Here is a 23,173-nt window from a genome sequence, read left to right as displayed (position 1 = left end):
TATTATTCCCTTTATATTCGAAGAAGCCAGTCGTGACCTTCATACTGAGCAGGCATTCAAAGAAGATTTCTTTCTCTTCTTTCGTAAGAGCGTAGCTGGCAGGACCTTTATACTGCTTCGGAGGCATGCCGTCTTTTTCGTGCAAACGTTGCAGGTCCTCTCGTGCCTCAGGTGTATCTTTTGTCTTCCCATACACGCCCAAGAAGCCTAGCAGGTTCACGCAAAGGTTCTTCGTCACGTGCATCACGTCGATTGAGGAGCGGACCTCTAGGTCTTTCCAGTAGGGTAGGTCCCAAAATATAGATTTCTTCTTCCACATGGGTGCGTGTCCCTCAGCGTCATTCGGAACAGCTAGTCCACCGGGACCCTTTCCAAAGATTACGTAGTGTAAATCATTGACCATAGCAAGCACGTGATCACCGGTGCGCATGGCGGGCTTCTTCCGGTGATCTGCCTCGCCTTTGAAATGCTTGCCTTTCTTTCGACATTGATGGTTGGTCGGAAGAAATCGACGATGGCCCAGGTACACATTCTTCCTGCATTTGTCCAGGTATATACTTTCAGTGTCATCTAAACAGTGCGTGCATGCGTGGTATCCTTTGTTTGTCTGTCCTGAAAGGTTACTGAGAGCGGGCCAATCATTGATGGTCACGAACAGCAACGCCTTAAGGTTAAATCTCCTGTCTGTGCTCATCCCACGTACGTACACCGTTTCCATTCCACAGCTGTAAAAGTTTTTCAACTAATGGCCTTAGGTACACATCAATGTCGTTGGCGGGTTGCTTAGGGCCTTGGATGAGAACTGGCATCATAATGAACTTCCGTTTCATGCACATCCAAGGAGGAAGGTTATACATACATAGAGTCACGGGCCAGGTGCTGTGATTGCTGCTCTGCTCCCCGAAAGGATTAATGCCATCCGCGCTTAAAGCAAACCATACATTCCTTGGGTCCTTTGCAAACTCATCCCAGTACTTTCTCTCGATTTTTCTCCACTGCGACCCGTCAGCGGGTGCTCCCAACTTCCCATCTTTCTTTCGGTTCTCACTGTGCCATCGCATCAACTTGGCATGCTCTTCGTTTCTGAACAGACGTTTCAACTGTGGTATTATAGGTGCATACCACATCACCTTCGCAGGAACCCACTTCCTGGGGGGCTCGCCGTCAACATCACCAGGGTCATCTCGTCTGATCTTATACCACAATGCACCGCATACCGGGCATGCGTTCAGATCCTTGTATGCACCGCGGTAGAGGATGCAGTCATTAGGACATGTATGTATATTCTCCACCTCCAATCCTAGAGGGAATACGACCTTCTTTGCTGCGTATGTACTGTCGGGCAATTCGTTATCTTTGGAAGCTTCTTCTTCAATATTTTCAGTAGCTTCTCAAATCCTTTGTCAGCCACAGCATTCTCTGCCTTCCACTGCAGCAATTCCAGTACGGTACCGAGCTTTGTGTTGCCATCTTCGCAATTGGGGTATAACCCTTTTTTGTGATCCTCTAACATGCGATCGAACTTCAGCTTCTCCTTTTGACTAATGCATTGCGTCCTTGCATCGACAATGACCCGGCGGAGATCATCATCATCGGGCACATCGTCTGGTTCCTCTTGATCTTCAGCAGCTTCACCCGTGGCAGCATCATTGGGCACATCGTCTGGTTCCTCTTGATCTTCACCAGCTCCCCCCGTTGCAGCATCACCGTATTCAGGGGGCACATAGTTGTCATCGTACTCTTTCTTCTTCGCCGTCTTCCATCATAACCCCTATTTCTCCGTGCCTCGTCCAAACATTATAGTGTGGCATGAAACCCTTGTAAATCAGGTGGGAGTGAAGGATTTTCCGGTTAGAGTAAGACCTCGTATTCCCACATTCAGTGCATGGACAACACATAAAACCATTCTGCTTGTTTGCCTCAGCCGCATCGAGAAACTCATGCACGCCCTTAATGTACTCGCGGGTGTGTCTGTCACCGTACATCCATTGCCGGTTCATCTGCGTGCATTATATATAATTAAGTGTCCAAATTAATAGAAGTTCATCATCACATTAAAACCAAAGTGCATACATAGTTCTCATCTAACAACATATAGCTCTCCAGAGCATCTAATTAATTAAACCATACATTGAAACTATGTAAAACATTTCAATGCGAAAACAAATGCGATCATAATCGCAACCAAGGTAACAATTGATCCAACGGCATAATGATACCAAGCCTCGGTATGAATGGCATATTTTCTAATCTTTCTAATCTTCAAGCGCATTGCATCCATCTTGATCTTGTGATCATCGACGACATCCACAACATGCAACTCCAATATCATCTTCTCCTCCTCAATTTTTTTTATTTTTTCCTTCAACAAATTGTTTTCTTCTTCAACTAAATTTAACCTCTCGACAATAGGGTCGGTTGGCATTTCCGATTCACATACATCCTAGATAAATAAAATCTATGTCACGTTGGTCGGCATAATTTTCATAAACAATAAATGAACCAATAGTTCTGAAGATAATATACATACCAAATCCGAATCATAGACAGGACGAGGGCCGACGGGGGCGGATACCAAAACCATCGCACTAAGATGCAATAATAAATGTAAGAAAATGATACAAGTATCTATCTAAACAGACAAGTAAGAATATTTTTCCTTTCAGAAAGAAGATAGGAACAAGAGGCTCACCACGGTGGTGTCGGTGATGAGATCAGCGCGGGTGATCGACGGCGGTGAAGACGGGGACGGGGCGTGACGGACCGCTAAATCTAGACAAATCTCGAGGAAAATGGAGCTTGGAGGTCGAGCTTCGAGAGGAGAAAGTTTAAGTAGTGTGGCTCGTGCATTCCATCGAACACCTCATGTGCATAGGAGGTGAGCTAGAGCACCACAAACCCCTCCCCTCGCCGGCCAGAGAAAAACAGAGCACTGGAGTGCTCTGCTCGCGGGCGAGGGTATATATAGGCACCTCATTGGTCCCGGTTTGTGGCAAGAACCGGGACTAAAGGGGAGCCTTTGGTCCCGGTTCAGGCCACCAACCGGGACCAATGGTGGTGGGCCAGGAGCGAGGCCCATTGGTCCCGGTTCGTCCCACCAACCGGGACCAAAAGGTCCAGACGAACCGGGACCAATGGCCCACGTGGCCCGGCCGGCCCCCTGGGCTCACGAACCGGGACCAATGCCCACATTAGTCTCGGTTCTACACTGAACCGGGACTAATGGGCTGAGCCGGCCTGGACCATAGCCCTGTTTTCTACTAGTGTTGGCGTAGGAAATTGTTATATCATCACTAATGTTTGAATTAGAATTTAGGATACCCGTCTTGCAAACAGAATAATCAGTTTCTCTATTTCCATCAACAAAAAGTAAACACAATCCATCACAGTGTAACTGCAACTATCAACACAAGGCCATAATTTTCTTTGATTCTGCATCCAGATTGAACTATAGATTTATTAGCAAAAAAGGCAGCATCTAAAAAAACAAATATTGTACCAGAACATGCAATTTGTAGAACTTGATACCATGGAAATAAAGTATAGTACAATGGAAATAATAATAAACTTGATCAAGAAATTTTTGATTAGCACGGTACTTGTAAGATATTACGACTGGACCACTACTGAACTACTACCAAGATTCCAAAACACATATACCAATGCGGCGGTGCTGCTGCTTCTCGCCGGCAGGGGGTGCGCGGTGGAGCTGCCCGTGCTCGCCGGCACAGTGCAAGGCGGAGCTGCTGCTGCTCGCCGGTGCAGGGGAGGGAGCGGGGCGTTGACTTACCATGCGGGCCAGGTCTATCATAAACGCGTTTAAAATGGATGAATCGGTTGATTTACACACATGGTAGTTTTTAGTCACAAATTAGCAAAAAAAGTGGTACTTTTCAGGACAAAATCGTAAAGTGGTAGTTTGTAGGCACGGTTCCATGAATTGTGGTAGTTTTTGGTTAAATACTCATGCAAAACACACACACACACAGACACACTCAAAGGGAAATTTGGAGATTGTTAGCAAATCCATTGAGAGTAGCATTGTTACATATGCAAATCATCGTACTAATTAGAAGAGCATAACCTGCGACCTGCGCCTCCTCGGTCACTACATTGAGCCCAGTCTTCTTGGCAGTTGCCTCGGCCTTGGCAGCATGCAGCCCCTGCCCCTGGTGTGTCCACGATGGTTGGGACCATTCAGTCCGTGGTGCCAATCCTTGTGAACTGCCAAGTTTCAGTACCAATGCAAAAGAAGAGTAAATATTCACGTCAACCTAGTGCAAGCTGCTACCTGGCATTTGCAGCTGCCATTCAGAAAAATGTGTGTGACAAAATGGTTTTATAAGATCTTATGCAATTTCCCTATGAAAGCTCTAATGCAAACACATTAATTACACATATCTGATATGCTTGTAAAGTATAAATGATTAACTTATAATCATGGTTGCCATCTTGAAAAGAAGATCTCGCATATGGGCTGACACATTTTAAACACAATATTACAATCTCCATCACAACGGTTCAGAGATGAATGGTAGGCATAGAAAAGTAACTGAAAATTTCTACAACTCACATCTGACGAAACTTGATAGTCAAAACTTTTGACCAACAGAATAAATACATGGACCAGTGTGCAGCACATATAGTAATTAAACATGGGGCAAAATGTCAATCTAACCTATGCAGTTTAATTCTACGCCAATGTGACATCAGTGATTAGAAACTATACTCATAACATTACGTTTCAGGGAATAAGAGGCGGAGGAGGCACATATATTCAACCAGCTGCTCCTGTGCAGATGAGTGCTGGCCGGCGACGCTCGAGCGAGGTTGGCCTCTCGGGTTTTAGACGGCCGCATGCGAGATCAAGGCGCTAGCACAGCGACGTGATTCAGAGGTCAAGACACCGGCCTGGTTGGTCATGTAGCCGTTTGTTGTGGCTGTAGAGATCGGGTGGCCAGCGACACCACGATGCGCTATACTTTGCACGCTTCCATGATTCGAGTACGGTAGGCTTGGAGATGGTTCCCTTGAGCCGAAGGCGCTGCAACACCATGGTGCGTAGGGTTAGCGTAAGAGGAAAGTACACCAAAGCACGTCCCATCTTCTATCTAACTCAAAGCAAAGAGGAAACAAAAATCTGGGACATTGGTAAACAAGGTAAAACATGAAGATATATCAGCTAGAATCTGTACCTCCATATTAGGACAGTGGTAAACAAGGTAAAGCATGAAGATATATCAGCTAGAATCTGTACCTCCACATTGCAGCAAAAAATAGCAACAAACAACGTATAACAGGAAGACTTGTTAGAAGTTCTACCTCCGCATCGAGATGCTTACAAAAGACTCGTCAATGGAAGTGACAAAATCAGGGACCCATGTCAAGCATGGTGATTGCGCATAAGTAACACAATCAAGTAAAGAGAAATTCAAACAAAATGCTATGCTAGTTTAGGAGTCTTCCGCCACTAATTTCCAAATTACATTGGATATCAAATAGAACAGTTTCTATTTGACTAAGCCCCTCCTTCACTGGAGGCTTACCATATCATATCTACATGCTAAAAACTAAACCAAAACAATTCTCTGCAATATATACTGTTGGTGAAGATGATTAAAATAATCTGCAGTAGAACAAAATTGAATTTCACCATTCTAGACAGAACCAAAATTAAAAAGATATGTTGTTTATAATTTATTAAAAGATCTGATGTCATCTGTCCCCAATTCTAGACAGAACCAAAATATATACTGGTGATGGGCATATCTGTCCCCAATTAACAGATTCAAATTATTGCCAGTGCTAGGACCAAATGCAAGGGCCAATTCATGCCAGTAGCTGTGAATTAAAAAAGAAAAAGAAATAGTACCAGCTGCAAATACTCCAGGAATAAAGGGGCAACCATGGCATCGTACAAGATTTATCTACAGAGATTATAGACTTACAGGAAGGGGATATACGGAGAGGAACCTATCAAGGTAGTTGACAGACAAGGCCATAGTCAACGACAAGGAATTTGCAGATTTAATCAGCTATCACGGCACCATATATACATCAAGACGGTATCTGCTGCAGTCCAATGAGAAGATCGCCAATAAAATTGATTAGAAGGGCATCTTCTAAATCCGGCCCATCACATATCAGTACCATGCTAGAGAGGAACGTTTTGAATAAAATCAAGATGCGTGGGCTCACCATCCAAATCCAATATATGGCGTCCCTCCAGACGGTGGCCAAATCCAGCCCCCTGAGTCGCCGTCACGCTACGAAGAAGTGGAACCTGAAGCAATGGACGGAAGAATCAGAGCTGCATGTGGCCGGCTGGTTCAGGGGACGCGGCGGGCGCGGGTGTAGGGCCGTGCGCGGGCGCGGCGGCAAGGCTGGTGTCGGGGCAGGTTCCATCTCCTGGACTCTGGGGATCTCGCAGGATGGATGCCACACTATGAGCGGCAACAATCGCGATGGCGATCGTGCAGGGAGGCGACGATGTGGTGCAGTGCGGCGAGGTCGCCGTGCAGGCAGGGGACGTTGGTGGTGGGCGGCGTCTCGCACCAGGCCGCCGTCGTGCCAGACGGTGAGGTCGAGGTCGTGGAGTTTTTTTGGAACTGGGAGGTCCTGAAGTTGCCTTAGTTTGCGACCAGATTTCCGTGATTGCAGGGGACGTGGGAATGGTAGTTCCAGTATTACATCTTAGGTGAAGCATGGTCAGTCATTGAAAATTGTTAAGTGTACCCCATAAAAATATTAAATCAATGGTGGCTGTTAGATTGAGAAGTGTGGGTCTAATCGTGTGGTGTTGATTGGTTCGTGTGAATTGTGGGACTAATTGCAGGATGCATTTAAGAAAGTTTTGTTTGATTGTTTAATAGTAATGTAGACTAGCACATAGCACATTTGCTCGTGCGTTGCAACGGGAGACTCTGGATCGGCACAACCTTTTCCGAACACCTTGGAGGGTTGCTCGTCCATTATTAGGAGCTTTATGAGTGTGGCCGAGTCTGAAAATCGCATGCTCCTCCGGTCCCTAGAGCGACACCGTGATTTATAGGGTTAGTTCGTATCTTCTATGGCATTTTGGCCGCTGTTTGACTCGTCATCATCCTCTGAGTCACCTTATATTGTTTTCCTTTGGTTGATCTAATAATTTAACAATCTTCCTCTTACATGTCATGAATCCCATTTTCTAAACCAACGGCTCATTGCTCCAGCCTTTCTCAGTGACCATAATGGCGTTTCATGTGCAACATCCTTTGAGTAACCTTGTGATTTTTTTCGTTTTTTCCTATCCTTTATCATGCATGTCATAAATCCCTTTTTTTTAAACCAACAGGGCTGCCTCATTCCTCTAGCCTTCTTAATAATCGGCTTAATTATGTACAAACCGGTGAAAATATGTGCAAGATAGAAGATGAGACTATTAATGGGAGAACATATATGAAACTATTGATTATGAGATTATTATACGCTACCTGGACGGGCCTTGGGCATATCACTGCACACGCGATAGCTGCAGCTGCTCCGCATGCCCATGTCGCCACCGCACCCTGCCCGCGGCATACTACGACTGATTTGCTCCCTGAAAAGACCTGAACTCGACCACATCCTTGCGCCATAAAGAAGAATCGACATATCTTTCAAAATGGACCAGGCGCCCTTAGAAATCACAGGTAGGAGCCAGCAAAGGTGGTTCCCACTTGCCAGTGCGAGCATCAACTTAGGACGTCAAGGGTCGAATCCCAACACCCCTGTCTGTTCAGGTCAAAAGGAACCAGGCGTCATTTAAGAGCACAACCATTACTAGTAGCGTACTGATTGCAAGGTGAGACATTGCACACCAGACTAATAATAAAGGATCGAATCCATGTGCGAGCCCTTTATTTTATTCTTTTTTTCTCTGTTTAATAATCTGAACACACACGTGTCTGACTTACGAAAAATCACAATAGGATGAAAAAAGTGGAAAACAAAAAGGAAATTGATGTGTTTTTTTGAAACTAAAGGAAATTAATGTGTTTGTGTGCAGGTTGGACTCTCATCATACTATAAAAAGAGAATGGATTGTCCATAGACGTGTCAATGATAAAACTGTAGGTTCTGTACATGTTTTTATTTTACGTAACATTGTGTAGATCTACCTTTAAATCCTAATCGTCAATCTTTATGGTTAACATAAAATCAACGAATATAATTGCATGACTTATGGAGAACTATGAAAGCTTCCGTCCTTTATTATTAGGTATAGATTTTGTTTGAACGGTCACCGGGGAGGAGAGGATCCCCACCTGAAAATATTGCTCAAAAAGCTGCCAAAGCCAAGAGTCGCCCCTTAAGCTTTGGCTGATCCAGTTTATAAGGGAAACCGGATCGAAAATCTAAACAAGTTGACCCCGTTTATGAGAAAAACCGGGCCAAAAACCGTACAGGTAACAAGGTTACAGAAGAAGAGAAAAAAAATTGATGCCCAGGAGAAGGCACGACCTAGCTAGCATGCAGAAAGACCAACACCACGAGATATACAAGTAGATGTGGGGGGTTGTTGAGGGATCACAATGCCAAGATTGTGCAAACAACCTAATGCACTGCACCGGTGTGCGTACCGAGCCTCACGGCACAACAGAGGATCATCCATAATCAACGAGTGCCAAACCATAACACGAACCTTGACTGGGAGATCCGCCATGAGCGGCCGAGACGATTAGCAGGTTGGGGAGGCATCATTGTGTCATCATTGAGCAAAGGTGAACCAAGACAACACCAAGATCCCGAAGCTCGCCGTAGCACAACGAGAACCATGGGAGGGTCTTGAGCATGCACAACAACAGTACGAAGACCACGCGAAGGACAACAGAAGAGAAATCACATGAAGAGCACACCAACATGGATGGCACACTAAATGATGGGCATGGGCGGATGGATGGTGGCGAAGGGCTCAATGAGGAGGCAATGTTGGCGATGGTATGGGGAGGACGGGGCGGAGACGAGTGGATTGAAGGAAAATGGAAAGGTCACACAGAGTGCGGAGAAGTTCACCATACAGACGTGAAGTTGCAAACCGCGCCGTCGACATGGAGGAGAGCCAAAACTAAGCAGGTACAACTCAAAGACCACGCCTCCAGGAAGGAAAGCGACATCGGATTAGCGCCGCCGTGGTTAGCTGACACACGGGTCAGCAGGGATTTCTCCCAAAGCTAGTGCCAGATCAAGGCCGACATCGTCAGAGCAGCTCCGACAGCCGAAGCAATGCAAATTGACGATCAACGGGCCACCGTCCATAGGGGGCGAAGGAGAGGCAGGCGTGGGGTGATGGAGAGTCGAGGAGCCGACAGGGGGTGGGGTAGCACGCAATGGAGCGCAGGGGCGAAGACGGCCAGGTCGAACACTGCACATGGCAGATCCGATGCACACATGCTTAGTCGTCGATGCAGGGGACCTCAAAGGCACAACCAGCCGGCGTAGACACTTCGGACTCGCCCAAGCACCAGAACCAGCGCAAGCACTAGGGATGAAGCAGAGCAAAGGAGGTCGGGCTGCCACCCCGCACCACCTAGGCAGGACGAGCAGGCAGACCAAGACCCGCACAAGGCGGGGAGCATGGATCCCGCAGCCGCGGCACACCGGCCCGGAGTAGAGGAGGGGCGACGCGGAGGATGGCGGCGCAGGTCGAGAGCGGCGAGCACCGGCCGGATCTGAACGGTGTAGGACGTCGACGGCCACGGTGAAAGTGGACGTTGCGCGGCAGCGCGAGATGGGCGAGGCAATAACAGGGGGTGGAGCGTCAGCGCGCAGCAGGGCTCGGAGCATGCCCAGAGAGTTGAGGACGAGATGGATCTAGATCTGGCGAGTGGAGATGGAGTGGGGAGGGTCGCGGCCGCGGGCCGCGTGCGTCCTTGCCGCCGCCGCCAGCTTTGGGCTTTGCCCTTAGGCGTCCTCCGGCGACGGCGAGTAGGGAATGGGCGGCGCGGCTGCTCCTTGTTGTTGGCGGCGGCGGGGGCCTCCGGAGTCGCGAGAGCGACCCGGGAGGCAGCAGACACTCCCTTTATTAGTAGGTATATATATAGATAGATATGGAAAAGGAAAATTTGTGTTCCTTTCTATAAACTGAAACTACCTGATTCTTGTACAATAGCAAATCTAGCGGTTTAATCCTATATTCGTACTGTTGATTATCACTCTCGAAGGAGAATCATACCTAAGGTGTCGTATGTATAGCATACAAACAATGATTAAGGCGTAAACTAGGGAGGCCTCACCATGCAGGTGCCCCACGAGGAAAAGTAGCACGGTATCTAAACCCTATTACGGTTCTATCGTCCTGGAAGAGTTAAGGTGGGATATAATTTGCATCATGATATCTGTGGAGACTATGAACCTACTAGATACGGTTATGTGGAGAGTTAAGGTGGGACATGAGTGCATCACGATGTCTAAGGATGCAATCTAATAGATCGTTTTATCAAGTAGTTGGGCCATAGTTTCTTACCATAAAAATTGCTGCATATGCAGCAGCACCGACTATTAGAAATCTATCAATCCACATGTGGTGTGGAATGAATTCCACTCCCATTCCTTGGAGTTGACATGTTCACATCATCACATGGCAAAGAATGACTTAAGAACACCTAGACGGGGGTATGTCCAATGCTCCATGGAGACAATGGTACTCGGAGGCGGCCATCATGCATTTAGGCTTTGGGAACTCTGATCATAGGCCTCTTATATTGGATACAAAATATCATAGAGAAGATCCAGAAAGCGTTGTTTTTATGTTTCCATTCCTTTGTTTGAGGGTAGTGTAAGTCTCGCCCAGTGGCCACAGAGAGAAAAAGGCAAAAAAAAAAAGAGGAAAAGGAAAAAAAGATATAGCGACGCCTGAGAGATTCGAACTCTCGCGGGGAAACCCCATGTACTTAGCAGGCACACGCCTTAACCACTCGGCCAAAGCGTCACTTGGTGACTCCAACATGTTCCGCCCATATCTATACCGTACATTTGGTTCCAAAAGGACTGGCAGCCTGGCACCGTGGCACGGTATCGAAACCCTTTTTTTTTTCCGAGTAGTATCTAAACCCTATTCGCCCCACTCCCCAACCCCAGACACCACAGCCAGCAATCAGACCATGGACGGCGGCGGCGGCGGCGGGCGGCCAGCGCTCCAGCCCGCGGCGGCCGGAGGAGGGGCGTCGGGCCCGGACGAGCCCCGCGACGCGCGCGTGGTACGGGAGCTCCTCCGCTCCATGGGGCTCGGCGAGGGCGAGTACGAGCCGCGCGTCGTGCACCAGTTCCTCGACCTCGCCTACCGCTACGCCGGGGACGTGCTCGGCGACGCCCAGGTCTACGCCGACCACGCCGGCAAGCCCCAGCTCGACGCCGACGACGTCCGCCTCGCCATCCAGGCCAAGGTCAACTTCTCCTTCTCCCAGCCGCCGCCCCGCGAGGTAAGACCGCCACCACCACAAACCCTAGTTTCTATCTGTGTCTTCCTTCAATTCGGATTGGTCACCGGATCCTACGAACTGGTGCACAACGCGCAATTAACTCTGGTACTTAACATCAATTGGTGTTTGACGAGGAGAAGGGGCCACATTAAACCCTAGATCAGGGGGAGTAGTGCTGTGAACTTCAACCGGGGAAATAATAGCCATAACAGAGGATGCGCAGATGTATTGCGGAAGGAACAAAAACTGATCTGTGCTTTTGAGATTTCAGTTAATTGCTGGGTCTTGGCTGAGAGATATTTTTGGGGAAAATTTAATTTCAGATGAGGGTGGATACTGGATTAATTGGATGTGTTCCCCAATAAGAACACATCAAAGCCCCAGATATGGTGGTTGGTCAGAAGCCGCCATTCGTGACGCACGCAGAGATTGCGGTTTCAAGTCCTCGAACTCGTGACGAGATGCCGTTTTGTCCACACTTGTACATGTCCGAGGGACCAACATATCAGTCAATGCTGTACTGAAATTATTATAATTAAAACATATGAGGGAATGGTGTGGGATTCGAACCCAGATTCATCTCAAGTAGCAGTACTCTAGCACTCTACCACTTATACCAAGATGACAACTTATCCCTTAGGAAGCTGGAATTGAATCTGGTGGGGTAGCCAGGGAGTGCCGACATTTGGCCTGAGATGCAGCTAACCACTTGCCCTGAGAAAGAAATAATAATAATAATAAAAATCTACGCCTGAGAGATTCGAACTCTTGCAGAGAAACCACATGTACCTAACAGGCCCACGCGTCAACCACTTGGCCAAAGCGTCTGTTGGTGTTATCATGACCTTCTGGAGCTACATAGTAGTATCTCTTTTGGTCCAAAAGTAGGTTTTGATATCTAAACCCGATTTGTTCCCCAAAACCCCATCAGCTATAGCAGATCATGCAAGCAAAGTCCAGGTGGGGCATAAGGTTGACATTCAATTTAGTCCATGTCTTGTTAGGAATGTTCAGCTGAGCCCATGTCTTGTTTGGAAAGTTGACTGCGTATCTACTTAAGGGTCCAAAAACTCAGGAAACATGCACAAGTAGTTCCATATACACAATGTAAGCGTTGAGAATCAAATACAAAATAAATGCCCTCTTATGTTAGTGCAGTGATGCTGATTGTACTGTAGCAGCTGTCCTACCGTTGGAATTGGAAACAAGATACTCGGTTTCTTTTTTAGTTACCTTTACTCTTAAGATATATTATGTGTGTTATTGATAACTTTCATTGGATTTGACCCTCTTTATGGGTCAACTCAAATAATTGCACAGAAGGGAAAGCATCTGTTAGAGCCTCTAGACCGAAGGATATTCCTGTGGCCAGGAGGCACTAGAGGGCTGGCAAGGAGGCACCATAGCCAGTGCACATAAGAAAGGCAACGGGATAGCAGGGAATAGAGATGAAGGCGATCTATACTCTAAGCACTACTTACAAAACTAATGCTGCATGAAAAAACTGTTATGGTTATGGCGTAGAAATAGAGCAAACCAACACTGAAAGAATGAAGGTATTGAAGAAGAAAAAGGCATGGGCTAAATTCCAAGTAAAGAGAGGAACATGGCACAAGAAGCTTACCACCAAAGTGAGGACCAAAGGTTGCTGCTGTGTAGCACGAAGCCAGGAATGCAGACAATCTGAAGTGAGCGGCCATCCAAGGCTTTACTTACAGAAAAGGATCATTGTGAATCCATTGCAGAGTAGAGAGAAATAAGCCACCGAGAAAAATAAATAAAAAATTCGACGCCTGAGAGATTCGAACTCTCGCGGGGGAACCCCATGTACTTAGCAGGCACACGCCTTAACCACTCGGCCAAAGCGTCTCTTGTTTCTAAATTATGTTTAACATTTACTTTCAGAGCTAAACCTGATTCTCTCCATTCGGGCGATGGCACCTTTCCTAGTAGCCTGCCATTAGGGCCAAGACGAGTCCATTATCCTTTAGGAAGTTGGAATCGACCGAACTTTTGCCAGTTTGATGGGTGACCTGGGAGTGTCGAGATTTAAATCCACCCGGGTGCAGCTATAAGCAGATGATGCAAGGAGAGTCCAGTTGGGCAGAAGTTTGACGAGCTATAATTCAATTTACCCCATGTCTTGTTAGGAGTGTTCAGCTGAGCCCATGTCTTATTTGAAAAATCGAATGCTTATGCTCAAGGGTCCAAAATGTTATGAATCATGTGCAACTATTTCCATGTACACAATGTAAAGAATCAAGCAAGAAATAGATACCCTCTTCTGTTAGTGCAGTGATGCTGCTGATACTGTGGCAGGCGTCTTACTGTTGGACTTAAAAACAGAACACTCAGTTTCTTTATTAGGAGGCTTTACTCTTTAGATATATTATGTGTATTATTGATAACTTTCGTTAGATTTGGACACTCTTCACTGGTCAAAGTCAAATAATCACATAGAAGGGATATCAGGGCATCTGTTAGAGCCTCTAGACTGGAGGGTATGCCTGTGGCCAGGAGGTGCTCTGACAAGGTATCGGCAAGAAGGCACCAAAGCCAGTGCAGAATCAGAAAGGTGACGGGGTAGTGGGGAATAGAGATTAGAGGAAGACTCCTTTGCTGATAAATTGCATCAGTCACCGCAGCTAGGGGATCTTTATATAGGCAACTCAAGACTAGTGTCCTGGGCGAGTACAAACTTGAACTGCTGCAGAACGTGACTGCTGCTGGTTCTGTTGAAATGACTCTCATCTTAGGGAACAAAATATCATTTCCTTAATACAGAACTCTTACTGTAGCATATTCTGACTCAGGTGTGGCTGTTGTGGCCTGTGGGCTTCCTCCTCTGGTACGGAGTTCCCCACATAACATTCCGTAATGACGGTTACGTACCAATTCACTAATACACTGGTGCCCCACTCCCACACCCTCCAATTCCTCCGGAACAGGGTAATCCATGGCTAGATTTATAGGAAAACATGAAACAGACAGGGTATGATTCTTAATGTGTATGAGGCTGGCATCTCAAGATATACCTAAAATGTTGATGAATAATGTCAGGTAGTACAAAGATATTAGAGATTGTGGGTCGTCCACAAGGGTACTCGTGTGTTGGCTGCTAAGATATACCTAAAAAAGATATTGCGTATGTGGATAAAGGCTATGAACAACTCTTTTGGTTATGCTTTGAAGTTAATAAGTGCCTGTTTTATCGTTTGCCTGGAAATTCTAAGTTGACACAAAGTACTCTATATGCATAGGTGGGCTGACAAGTCATTTTTCTGATGTCGCAGGTTCTACTCGAGCTGGCACGCAGCCGGAACAAAATCCCGCTGCCCAAGTCCATTGCTCCACCCGGCTCGATTCCACTGCCACCTGAGCAGGACACCTTGCTGAGCCAGAACTACCAACTCCTACCTGCATTGAAGCCGCCAACTCAGACAGAGGAAGCAGAAGATGAGGAAGAGGGCGCCAACGCAGACGCTGCCAATCCTAACCCAAACTCCTCGCAGGATCAGAGGGGCAACGAGCAGCAGCAGCAGCCTCAGAGCCAGAGCCAGGGCCAGAGGGTTTCTTTCCAGCTCAACGCCGTGGCCGCCGCAGCTGCAAAGCGTCCCCGAATGACGATTGATCAGCTGAACATGGGCTGACTGGCTGTTGTAGATCGTTGGCTGGTCCCTGGTACTCTGTGTCATTGTGTCATTGCTGTTGTAGATCGTTGGCTGATCCCTGGGATCGCTCTTTCTGGCCATCGCCCTCCAATTTCACCATTCAGATTATTCAAAAAAGTAATAATTCACCATGAGAAGCGCTGATGCTTGAGGAAAGGGAGCAGCCTTGCAAATAAGTGTGTGTTGTAGCCGTGCACCCCAGGTTGATTTGTTTCTGTCCATTGTTGTCAACTTGGTTTGCTCTGTAGATTGTATTTACTTGTCAAAGTTGGAACTGTTCCATTGCTGTTTCTGAATATCAAATCAGTGTTCCTATTGTGATTGCCTTCCTAATATGCTCTTGGTGGGATGTGATGTGACACACATTTGGTGGTTAAATTGAGAATCTAAAGACAGAGGGAGAAAAATAGAGAGAAAGCTGCAGTGTCAAATGCATATGCACAAATTTAGCTGTTTTCTTTATCAGAGTGGCTTTCTTGTCAGGGTGAGGTGGTTGAATGGTGTGTTACCTTCTGTACACGCACTGGGTTGAAGAGGTAAAAGTAAATAAAAATGAAATGACCATCAGCCCGTCTAGCTCAGTTGGTAGAGCGCAAGGCTCTTAACCTTGTGGTCGTGGGTTCGAGCCCCACGGTGGGCGCTGGTATTTTTATTTCGTTCCTTTTATTTATACTCTCAACGAATCGATTTCCATGCGCAGTTCAGGAATGATGGCCGAAACCGAGACCAAGGCACTCCAGCTTATTTGGCAGCAGCACTTTATTTACAGCACCAACCTGTAATTTGTTACACATATGATGAACTGAGGTATGCAAAGTCGTAATTTACTACACGTAACTATATTATTCACGCCAAACACATTTGACATTTTGACCATTACGCCCGTTCATCAAAGCCACGCCAATTCCAGGTCCCCGAGTCCGCCATGGCCGTCGCCGTCTCCTCCGGCCACGCCCAGCCCGAGCAGCTCCTCCAGATCATCATCCCCAGTCCCGGGAGCACCGAAATGCTGACCGCCCAGGCTGTCGGCACCGCCGCCGCTCCACGGGCTCATCATGAAGCCCAGCTCGATGCCCTCCAGATCAAGGTCGATCGAGCCGATCGACAGGCAGTCCCCCAGCTGATCCTCCTCGGCGACGTGCTCCGGCGCCGCACGCCCCTGCTCGTGAAACCCCTCTGCTGCCGCCAGCACCGTGGTGGTGCACCGCAGCGCCTTGGTCCGGATCGGGCTGCTCGTGCCCTCGGCCGGGGCCTGCGCCTCGCCGCCGGCCTGCAGCGGCGGCGGCGGCTTGGCCTGCGGCTGGTTGGAGCAGCCGGCGCCGTGGGACTGCAGCATCCTCTTGCTCAGGGTGGTGTTCCAGTAGTTCTTGATCTCATTGTCTGTTCGCCCCGGCAGCCGCCCCGCGATCAGCGACCACCTGCCACGGGCCACGTCAACTGTTATCACATGCTGACCCTGAATTAGTAAGCACCTGCAATTGATTAGCAGTAGCGAATTCTAGCCGGCCCTATTTACTTGCGCCTGACAAGGTTAGCTGCAGCTTCTGCATATGTGACAGTCTGACAGAGTGCGTGGTTGTTGTAGGTCAGAGCCTTTTCCAAGTCATGGTGTAGATCGATTAGCAGTGGTTGTTGTGCCAAATCCGGGAGGGAGTGGCATTTCGTTCTAGACCTAGCGCCATGGGAGCCTTTTCAAGTTATGGTGTAGATTGTTGTAGTAGATCAGAGTGGTTGTGCATGCATGCATGCATGAATGAATGCATGTCATCATCAACTTTGCTGACCGAATAACTCGTTTACCTCTTGGGGCTAGGGACACGCATTCAGGCTGTCAGCAAGAGGTTGTTCTTTTCTTCGGGCATGGCTGAATTGGGAACATGCACGCTGACTGATATGGATAGTAGGTGTGTACAGGTGATCATGATAACTGGATCCTATATTCATTTAGCAGGCATTGGCCTACTTTGTCTGATCATACATCTCTCTCTGTCTCCCATGTAGGGAAAAGGAAAATGAAATTCCAACGGAAAGGTATTAGCATGACCTTGGTGTTTATTACTAATACTAAATTTTGTCAAGCAAGTGTGAGTAATTAATACTCCTTCACGACCAAAGACCGACTTGTACATCTTCGTTCACACTTATACTACGTATTACATTAGGAATATGCATGTAAATGCAAGTGTAAGTGTAAGTGTAAGTAAACAACAATATACAATGCTTGATCATCTACACAACGGAAAATGTGCACGATGCAAATGAAAGGAAAACAACATAGATGTGCACCTGTTGCCTAGGAGCCCGTGGAGCCTGACGATGAGCTCCTCTTCGTCGTCGGAGATGTTGCCTCTCTTGATCCCCGGCCGGAGGTAGTTGAGCCACCGCAGCCGGCAGCTCTTACCGCAGCGATTCAGCCCTGCACACAACATCTCACACGCCGTTAACAACTCAACACGACCATCTCGAGCTATGCTAAACTAGTGATGTCCCCCTGCCCTCTCTCTTGCCGCATTCCTTGTTTCAGCCACCTGGCTTCTTCAAGCATACGCACACATACACTCTTTGTTTCAGTTGCAATGGCTAGAAAGAGCTTGGAGGAGAGATCGGTCAACTAAGAGAAAATCGCACGCATAATCGATAAATGTATGTATTGATGCAATGTTCGGAGAAGAGCAAAAGACTAGATACGATGGTGTTTGTAACCTACCAGCTCGTTTGGGAAGGCTTCCCCACTTGCCCTCGCCGTGATCGTTGATGTAGGAGACCAGGATGTCGTCCTCCATTGCCGTCCACGCCCCTCTGTTCAGGCCCTCCTTGGCGCAGCATGGCTTCCTCCCCATATCCCCTGCCCCTCTCTCGGTGTCGGTGTGTGCATGTGTCTGACAGAGGAGCGCTCAGCTGTTCATGTGTATATGTAGGACGTTCCTAGATGGGGGGCTATTTGAAGGTTAGATGAGGTTGTGTGAACGAAACCCTAGTAATTAGGTGTTAAGTGAACGGTAATCTAAACTTATCCGCTGGCCCTTTCTCATTGTCTGATGGGAAAATAGTGGCTGCACCCAACTTCGGTGCACCCACACAGTGAACAGTAAATTTGAAAAATTTGATTTTTTTTTCAAAAAACTCCTGCATTCGAAAAATTAGGATTTTTTTCTTCCAAAAAACTCATGTCTGATTGATAGTGACATGCGTGCAAGCAGCTCATCTGTAGATCCCTTTTAGCAGCGCACTTCTATTATTTTTTGAAAAGAGGAAAAACCATCTGCCTCTGCATTGAGCGATGCACACAGACATTTATTACTCATTATTGAAAATGCTGAACATATTGGCTTACAAAGAAGACAATAAAATCCAAGGCCATCCACATAGGATATGCCTCGTGCCACGACATCTTCAATCATACTGTCAAACCTACGATGACACATCAGCATGAAAAGGATGCAACGCCCAAGTCAACATCTTCAAGAAGGAACTGTCGCTCACGCGCCGATGTTGGCTGGTCCAACCAGATGCCAGACCAAAGGCTATCACCCCTCTTCGAACCAACAACTTCAACAAGGTAACAATGCGCGGATGTCAATGCTGCCTAATCGAGCCAAAATGCATGGTTATGAGTTTTCACCTAGAGAAAATACATCTAAAATGTCTGTCACCATAATTCCATCCACCACTCTACTAGCCTGCCAACCCTCTGAAGAGTTGGATATTTTGATATTTTCCAAAATGTCCAAAGTTAAGACCCAACACTATGGGTGTATCGGGCATTACAAGACAAATCCAAGGAGCACAAGAACACCCAAAATCAGAGTTTGCATGAAGAAATGACAACCTAAATATGAAATTGCACATGCAGACTCCAGAAGAACAGACGACACATGGCACGACCATGCCAGGTCGTATCAGCACTAGTACCAGCCTATGAAGGCTGTGAAATCAGACACAACTTCTGCAATTCTTCAATGATTTCGTCAGGTTTGTTCCTACACGATCCTTGGCGACCAAGGGAGGTATTGGGAGAGGATTTTGCTCCCATAGTGCCCTTGGATGAAGGGGTAGGTGGAGGATTCACAAAGGAGACCCATAGAGGCCACACACACACACACACCACTCAACATATGCCTATTTGGACATGAAGGATATTACTATCCAGATGAAGCGAGGAGTAGAGATATTGCGGTGATAGAAGTTACCTCCCTCCTTAAGACCCCGCTAAACCCATGTGATGGTTGTAAATGGAGGTGAAGAGGTGAAAGTAATATCCTCCCTTCCTTCTTTGATCATTTTATAGGGGAATAATGGAGGCCGCCCATTGGTAGGGTCCACAGGAAGACCCTTAATTGTTGTTTCCATAACATGAATGTGGGGAGGAATGGTGCTGACGTGTGTGATATGTGGCTGATGCACGTATGCACGTATGTTGTACTAGGCTCTGCCCACTTACAGAAATAATGCAAGGTGGCTTAGTTATGCGAACCTAGAACTATGCATTTGCATATCTTATGTAGATCATACTATTAGTGATGACTCTAAACCCCGAGAACATCTTAATTATTCAAGTACCACCAATTTATTTTAGTACATTTTTATCTACCGTTTTTAACTTCGCATTGGTTGTTCAAATAAACCACTTTATGATTGTTTCCTTAGAAACAGACATAATATTTTAATTCAAGACTACGGTTTGGGTGCGAATATAGCTACGTGTGTCACAACGTAGTTGCGATGGTGGTAGTTACCTTCCTTTTCGCTCCCTGTGGAATGAGTGAGGAGAGGGGGGTAGGCCTCAATGGCCCAAACAGGCTTAGGTGGGCGTTAACTGAGTTTTTTAGGGCCCTGGCGAGGTTTCCAATGGCCACCGCAGAAGGGTCTATCCCATCAAATTGAGGTCAAATTCAAAACATCGGCTGACCAAACAAATTCGGGACGACATGAATAATGTGCATGTGCTCCAAATTGCGTCGCTTTTCTCTTGGGGAATGTCTTTTCTTATATTCGAGTATCTTCTTTAACTATGATTTGTACCTACCTTTTTTGTGATCATGAATATACAAAAATAATTATGCACTGAGGAAATTAACAAAATGTAACAAAGTTGAAAACCATACACCAAGCCATAATAGTATTAGTTCTTATCTCAAACTTCAAATAGTTATTCTACATACTAGAGTTTATCAACACCGTCTAGAACCCTCCACCAAGATATTTCAGGATATTCATATAAACACATAAGAAAAAACACACGAAAATTCATGGAAATGCCACAAAGTAATCCATAGAGCATAGTGGTATTATATTATATATTTTTTACTTCCATTATAGTTAGGGTGAAGCTCATATAATAAATAAACTTTAGAGGTTATTTAAAACTAACATGTACATTATGGCAAAACACTGCTTTAGCACTAGAATTTCAGAGTTTTGGGATTCTTCTCCCCCTGACTTTATTCTTCCAAATATTGTAAACGATATGGCAATCATCTGTGGAATAAAGTTACTGATCAAAAAAAAACTTCAGAGGTTATTTAAAACTAACACATTTTTTTTGAAAAAAATATTTACTGTTGGGCACACGTTTGTTAAATAAATTATAGACATTATACAAACATAATATGAAATTTCATCTTAATCTTTGACTCAACTAGTCACAACATTAAACATAAAAGGTATTATTATAGCTTATAAATAGTATCTAATGAACATGTGATTAATAACATGAAATTTAATTAATAAGAAAGCAATTTAAAAGGAAGTATAAAAAATTAGTACAAATATATGGAGAGGAGATTACGAAGAAAATATTTGATTTTAACTAAGTCAATCTAATTTCTCGTTCGGTCTAATCCGACACATCAGAGATATTCTCTTTCTTCACTTTGACAAAAGTCTTGAAGAGAGCATGTCCGTTCAGCCATCATGACCGTGATGTTAAATCAAACAAAAATAAATCATGTGGTGGAGCTCATGGATGGTGGCGCCGACCTTTTTGCCCATAACAAGAAGCTGAAGAATCTCTTCGGTCATGAAGAGTTATGAGCTAAATCCGAGGATCTCAGGTAGTAGGTCCCGAAATAAGTGTTTAGACACTATGGTAACAAGGAACGAGTTTCTATCCATGTTAGGGCGCTTCTCGGAGGTAAACCCCTACACAGTGCTTGATTTCTATTTCTATTCAAAAAACCATATTTTATTATGGATGTCAAGAAACAGTTTAAATAATAGGAAAATAAGTTTTGAAAATGGAAAACGTTATATCACTGCAAGAAAAAAAATTCATGTAAAAATGCTCATCACGTATTTAACCTATTGTGTATTTTAAATATTGGTCATCACATGTTTTATAAAAACTTCATGCGTGAGAAAAATACATTATGTATTATTTGAAAAATATTAACTACATATTTGTAAAAAATTCATCAACAAATGTAAAGATATTAATCATGTATTTATAATATATTAATGACAAGTTTTTAGTAATGTTTGTGTATAAAAAAGATACAGATAAACTGAATGGAAAAATGGAAAGGAAAAAAACTAAAAAAAGAAATGAGAAATAATAGAAAACTAAAAGAAAGAAAAAAAGAATAATAACTTTCAACAAGCAGTTGTTCTTTTCTTCAATCATGGCTAAATTGGGAAAAATGTATGCTGACTCATATGGATAGTAGGTGTACAGGTGATCATGATAACTGGATCCTATATTCATTTAGGTTTTGGCCTACTTTGTCTGATCATACATCTTTATCTTCCATGTAGGGAAAAAGAAAATGAAACCCCAACGAAAAGCTTATCACCCTTGGTGTTTAATAGCAATCTGTTTGTCAAATAACCGTGACTAATTAATAATAATACTTGCAAGTCCGGGCGCGCCCCTCACACCTGACGCTGTTGTTGATCAAGACTGCCAAAGAACCTCCCCTGCACATCCCTGCTGCTACCCCGGTGATGTTCATGGAGGACGAGCCATCTGACACGGCACCCATCCTGTAGGAGATATGCCCTAGAGGCAATAATAAATGATATTATTTATCTCCAAGTTCATAATTATGTTTATGTTCCATGATACAACTGCTATGGTTCTCGAGTCTGCAGTAACCACGAGGCTCGGAGGAAGAATCATATGCACGTGTGGAATAATAAATGGTAAAATGTATTCCTAGTCTGGCCTCTAAGACTAGCTCAAGTGTTGCATGATGGTTCTGTTTTCCTAATCATGGGCATGTCTATGCCATCAACTTTGAGAGCACAATGTTAGAAGAACATTTGTGTTGAATCGACCCAAATTGATGTTTTGTTATGAGATACATTCGTCACAAGTTAATGGATAATAACAAAGAGATAGTTAATGTTTGCATAATTCCTTAGACCATGAGAGTATCGATTTTCTTCATACTTGCTACATGAACTTTGGGGTTTGTTAAACATCATCCGTAAATGGGTGGCTATTACGACGGCTTATGGGTTCATGGAAAAGTGTGTCAAGTAACTTGATAGCCCAAGATTGGGATTTGCTCCTCCGACGATGGAGAGATATCTCTGGGCCCTCTCGGTGTTATGGTATCCGCCATCGTCTGGTCAGACACTTTGTGATTTGATCACAGGGATGCCGGAACACGGGAACGAGAAAAGAGAACAAAACCGGTAACGAAGTAACTAGCATAGTCGACAAGTTATTGATCCACGGGGATGCAAGTAAATCTCACCTCGGGTATTTGTAACATATCACGAAGCAACATGAATAGCATACGGCAACTAGAGGTTCACTCGAATATTCATTCGTGTGGGTATAGGGGTCAATATGGGTGCCCACGGCTCCGATGTTGATCATTGATCGGAAAGTGTTCCGGTCATGTCTATGCTTCACCGAACCTATAGGGTCACACGCTTAAGGGTCATATATCTGCTGAATACTAGACAGGAAGTCTGAGAGAAATTTGCCGAAAAAGTTTCGGAGACAATGGAAGAGTTCCAGAGAGAGAATAGCGTAATAGTTTCACAAAACCGAAAAGTTGTTTCGGGATATACCATTAAGTCAAATTGGTTTCGGAACACACCTGATAATTCTTG

At 45.4% G+C, this 23,173-nt stretch overlaps 2 protein-coding genes and 3 non-coding genes across 5 annotated transcripts; 2 read left to right on the top strand and 3 right to left on the bottom strand.

The window, feature by feature from the left end:
- Window positions 1-10,866: 10,866 nt before the first annotated feature.
- TRNAS-GCU lies at window positions 10,867-10,948 on the bottom strand. The gene has a single exon. It is a non-coding gene; the product is annotated as a tRNA-Ser (tRNA).
- A 124-nt stretch (window positions 10,949-11,072) lies between these two features.
- On the top strand, window positions 11,073-15,442 carry LOC125545956 (transcription initiation factor TFIID subunit 9-like). The gene is made up of 2 exons (XM_048710015.1): window positions 11,073-11,438; window positions 14,732-15,442. The coding sequence occupies exons 1-2, from the start codon at window positions 11,121-11,123 to the stop codon at window positions 15,086-15,088; spliced, it is 675 nt and encodes a 224-aa protein (XP_048565972.1). The 5' UTR covers window positions 11,073-11,120; the 3' UTR covers window positions 15,089-15,442.
- Window positions 13,226-13,307, bottom strand: TRNAS-GCU. The gene has a single exon. It is a non-coding gene; the product is annotated as a tRNA-Ser (tRNA).
- A 234-nt stretch (window positions 15,443-15,676) lies between the features above and the next one.
- On the top strand, window positions 15,677-15,749 carry TRNAK-CUU. The gene has a single exon. It is a non-coding gene; the product is annotated as a tRNA-Lys (tRNA).
- An 80-nt stretch (window positions 15,750-15,829) lies between these two features.
- On the bottom strand, window positions 15,830-17,999 carry LOC125549221 (transcription factor MYB1-like). The gene is made up of 3 exons (XM_048712686.1): window positions 17,817-17,999; window positions 17,396-17,525; window positions 15,830-16,527 (listed from the first exon to the last, which is right to left on the bottom strand). The coding sequence occupies exons 1-3, from the start codon at window positions 17,947-17,949 to the stop codon at window positions 15,999-16,001; spliced, it is 792 nt and encodes a 263-aa protein (XP_048568643.1). The 5' UTR covers window positions 17,950-17,999; the 3' UTR covers window positions 15,830-15,998.
- Window positions 18,000-23,173: the final 5,174 nt, after the last annotated feature.

This window comes from Triticum urartu, chromosome 3 (assembly GCF_003073215.2).
Source record: "Triticum urartu cultivar G1812 chromosome 3, Tu2.1, whole genome shotgun sequence".
NCBI classification, from domain to species: Eukaryota; Viridiplantae; Streptophyta; class Magnoliopsida; order Poales; family Poaceae; genus Triticum; species Triticum urartu.
This window is presented reverse-complemented; position numbering and strand designations above follow the sequence as displayed.

Coding starts and splice junctions, on each gene's coding strand:
- LOC125545956 (XM_048710015.1), top strand. CDS start 11,121: ATGGACGGCGGCGGCGGCGGCGGGCGGCCAGCGCTCCAGCCCGCGGCG. Junction 11,439..14,731: donor CCCAGCCGCCGCCCCGCGAG/GTAAGACCGCCA, acceptor CTGATGTCGCAG/GTTCTACTCGAGCTGGCACG.
- LOC125549221 (XM_048712686.1), bottom strand. CDS start 17,949: ATGGGGAGGAAGCCATGCTGCGCCAAGGAGGGCCTGAACAGAGGGGCG. Junction 17,526..17,816: donor AAGCCTTCCCAAACGAGCTG/GTAGGTTACAAA, acceptor TGTTGTGTGCAG/GGCTGAATCGCTGCGGTAAG. Junction 16,528..17,395: donor CACGGGCTCCTAGGCAACAG/GTGCACATCTAT, acceptor GGCCCGTGGCAG/GTGGTCGCTGATCGCGGGGC.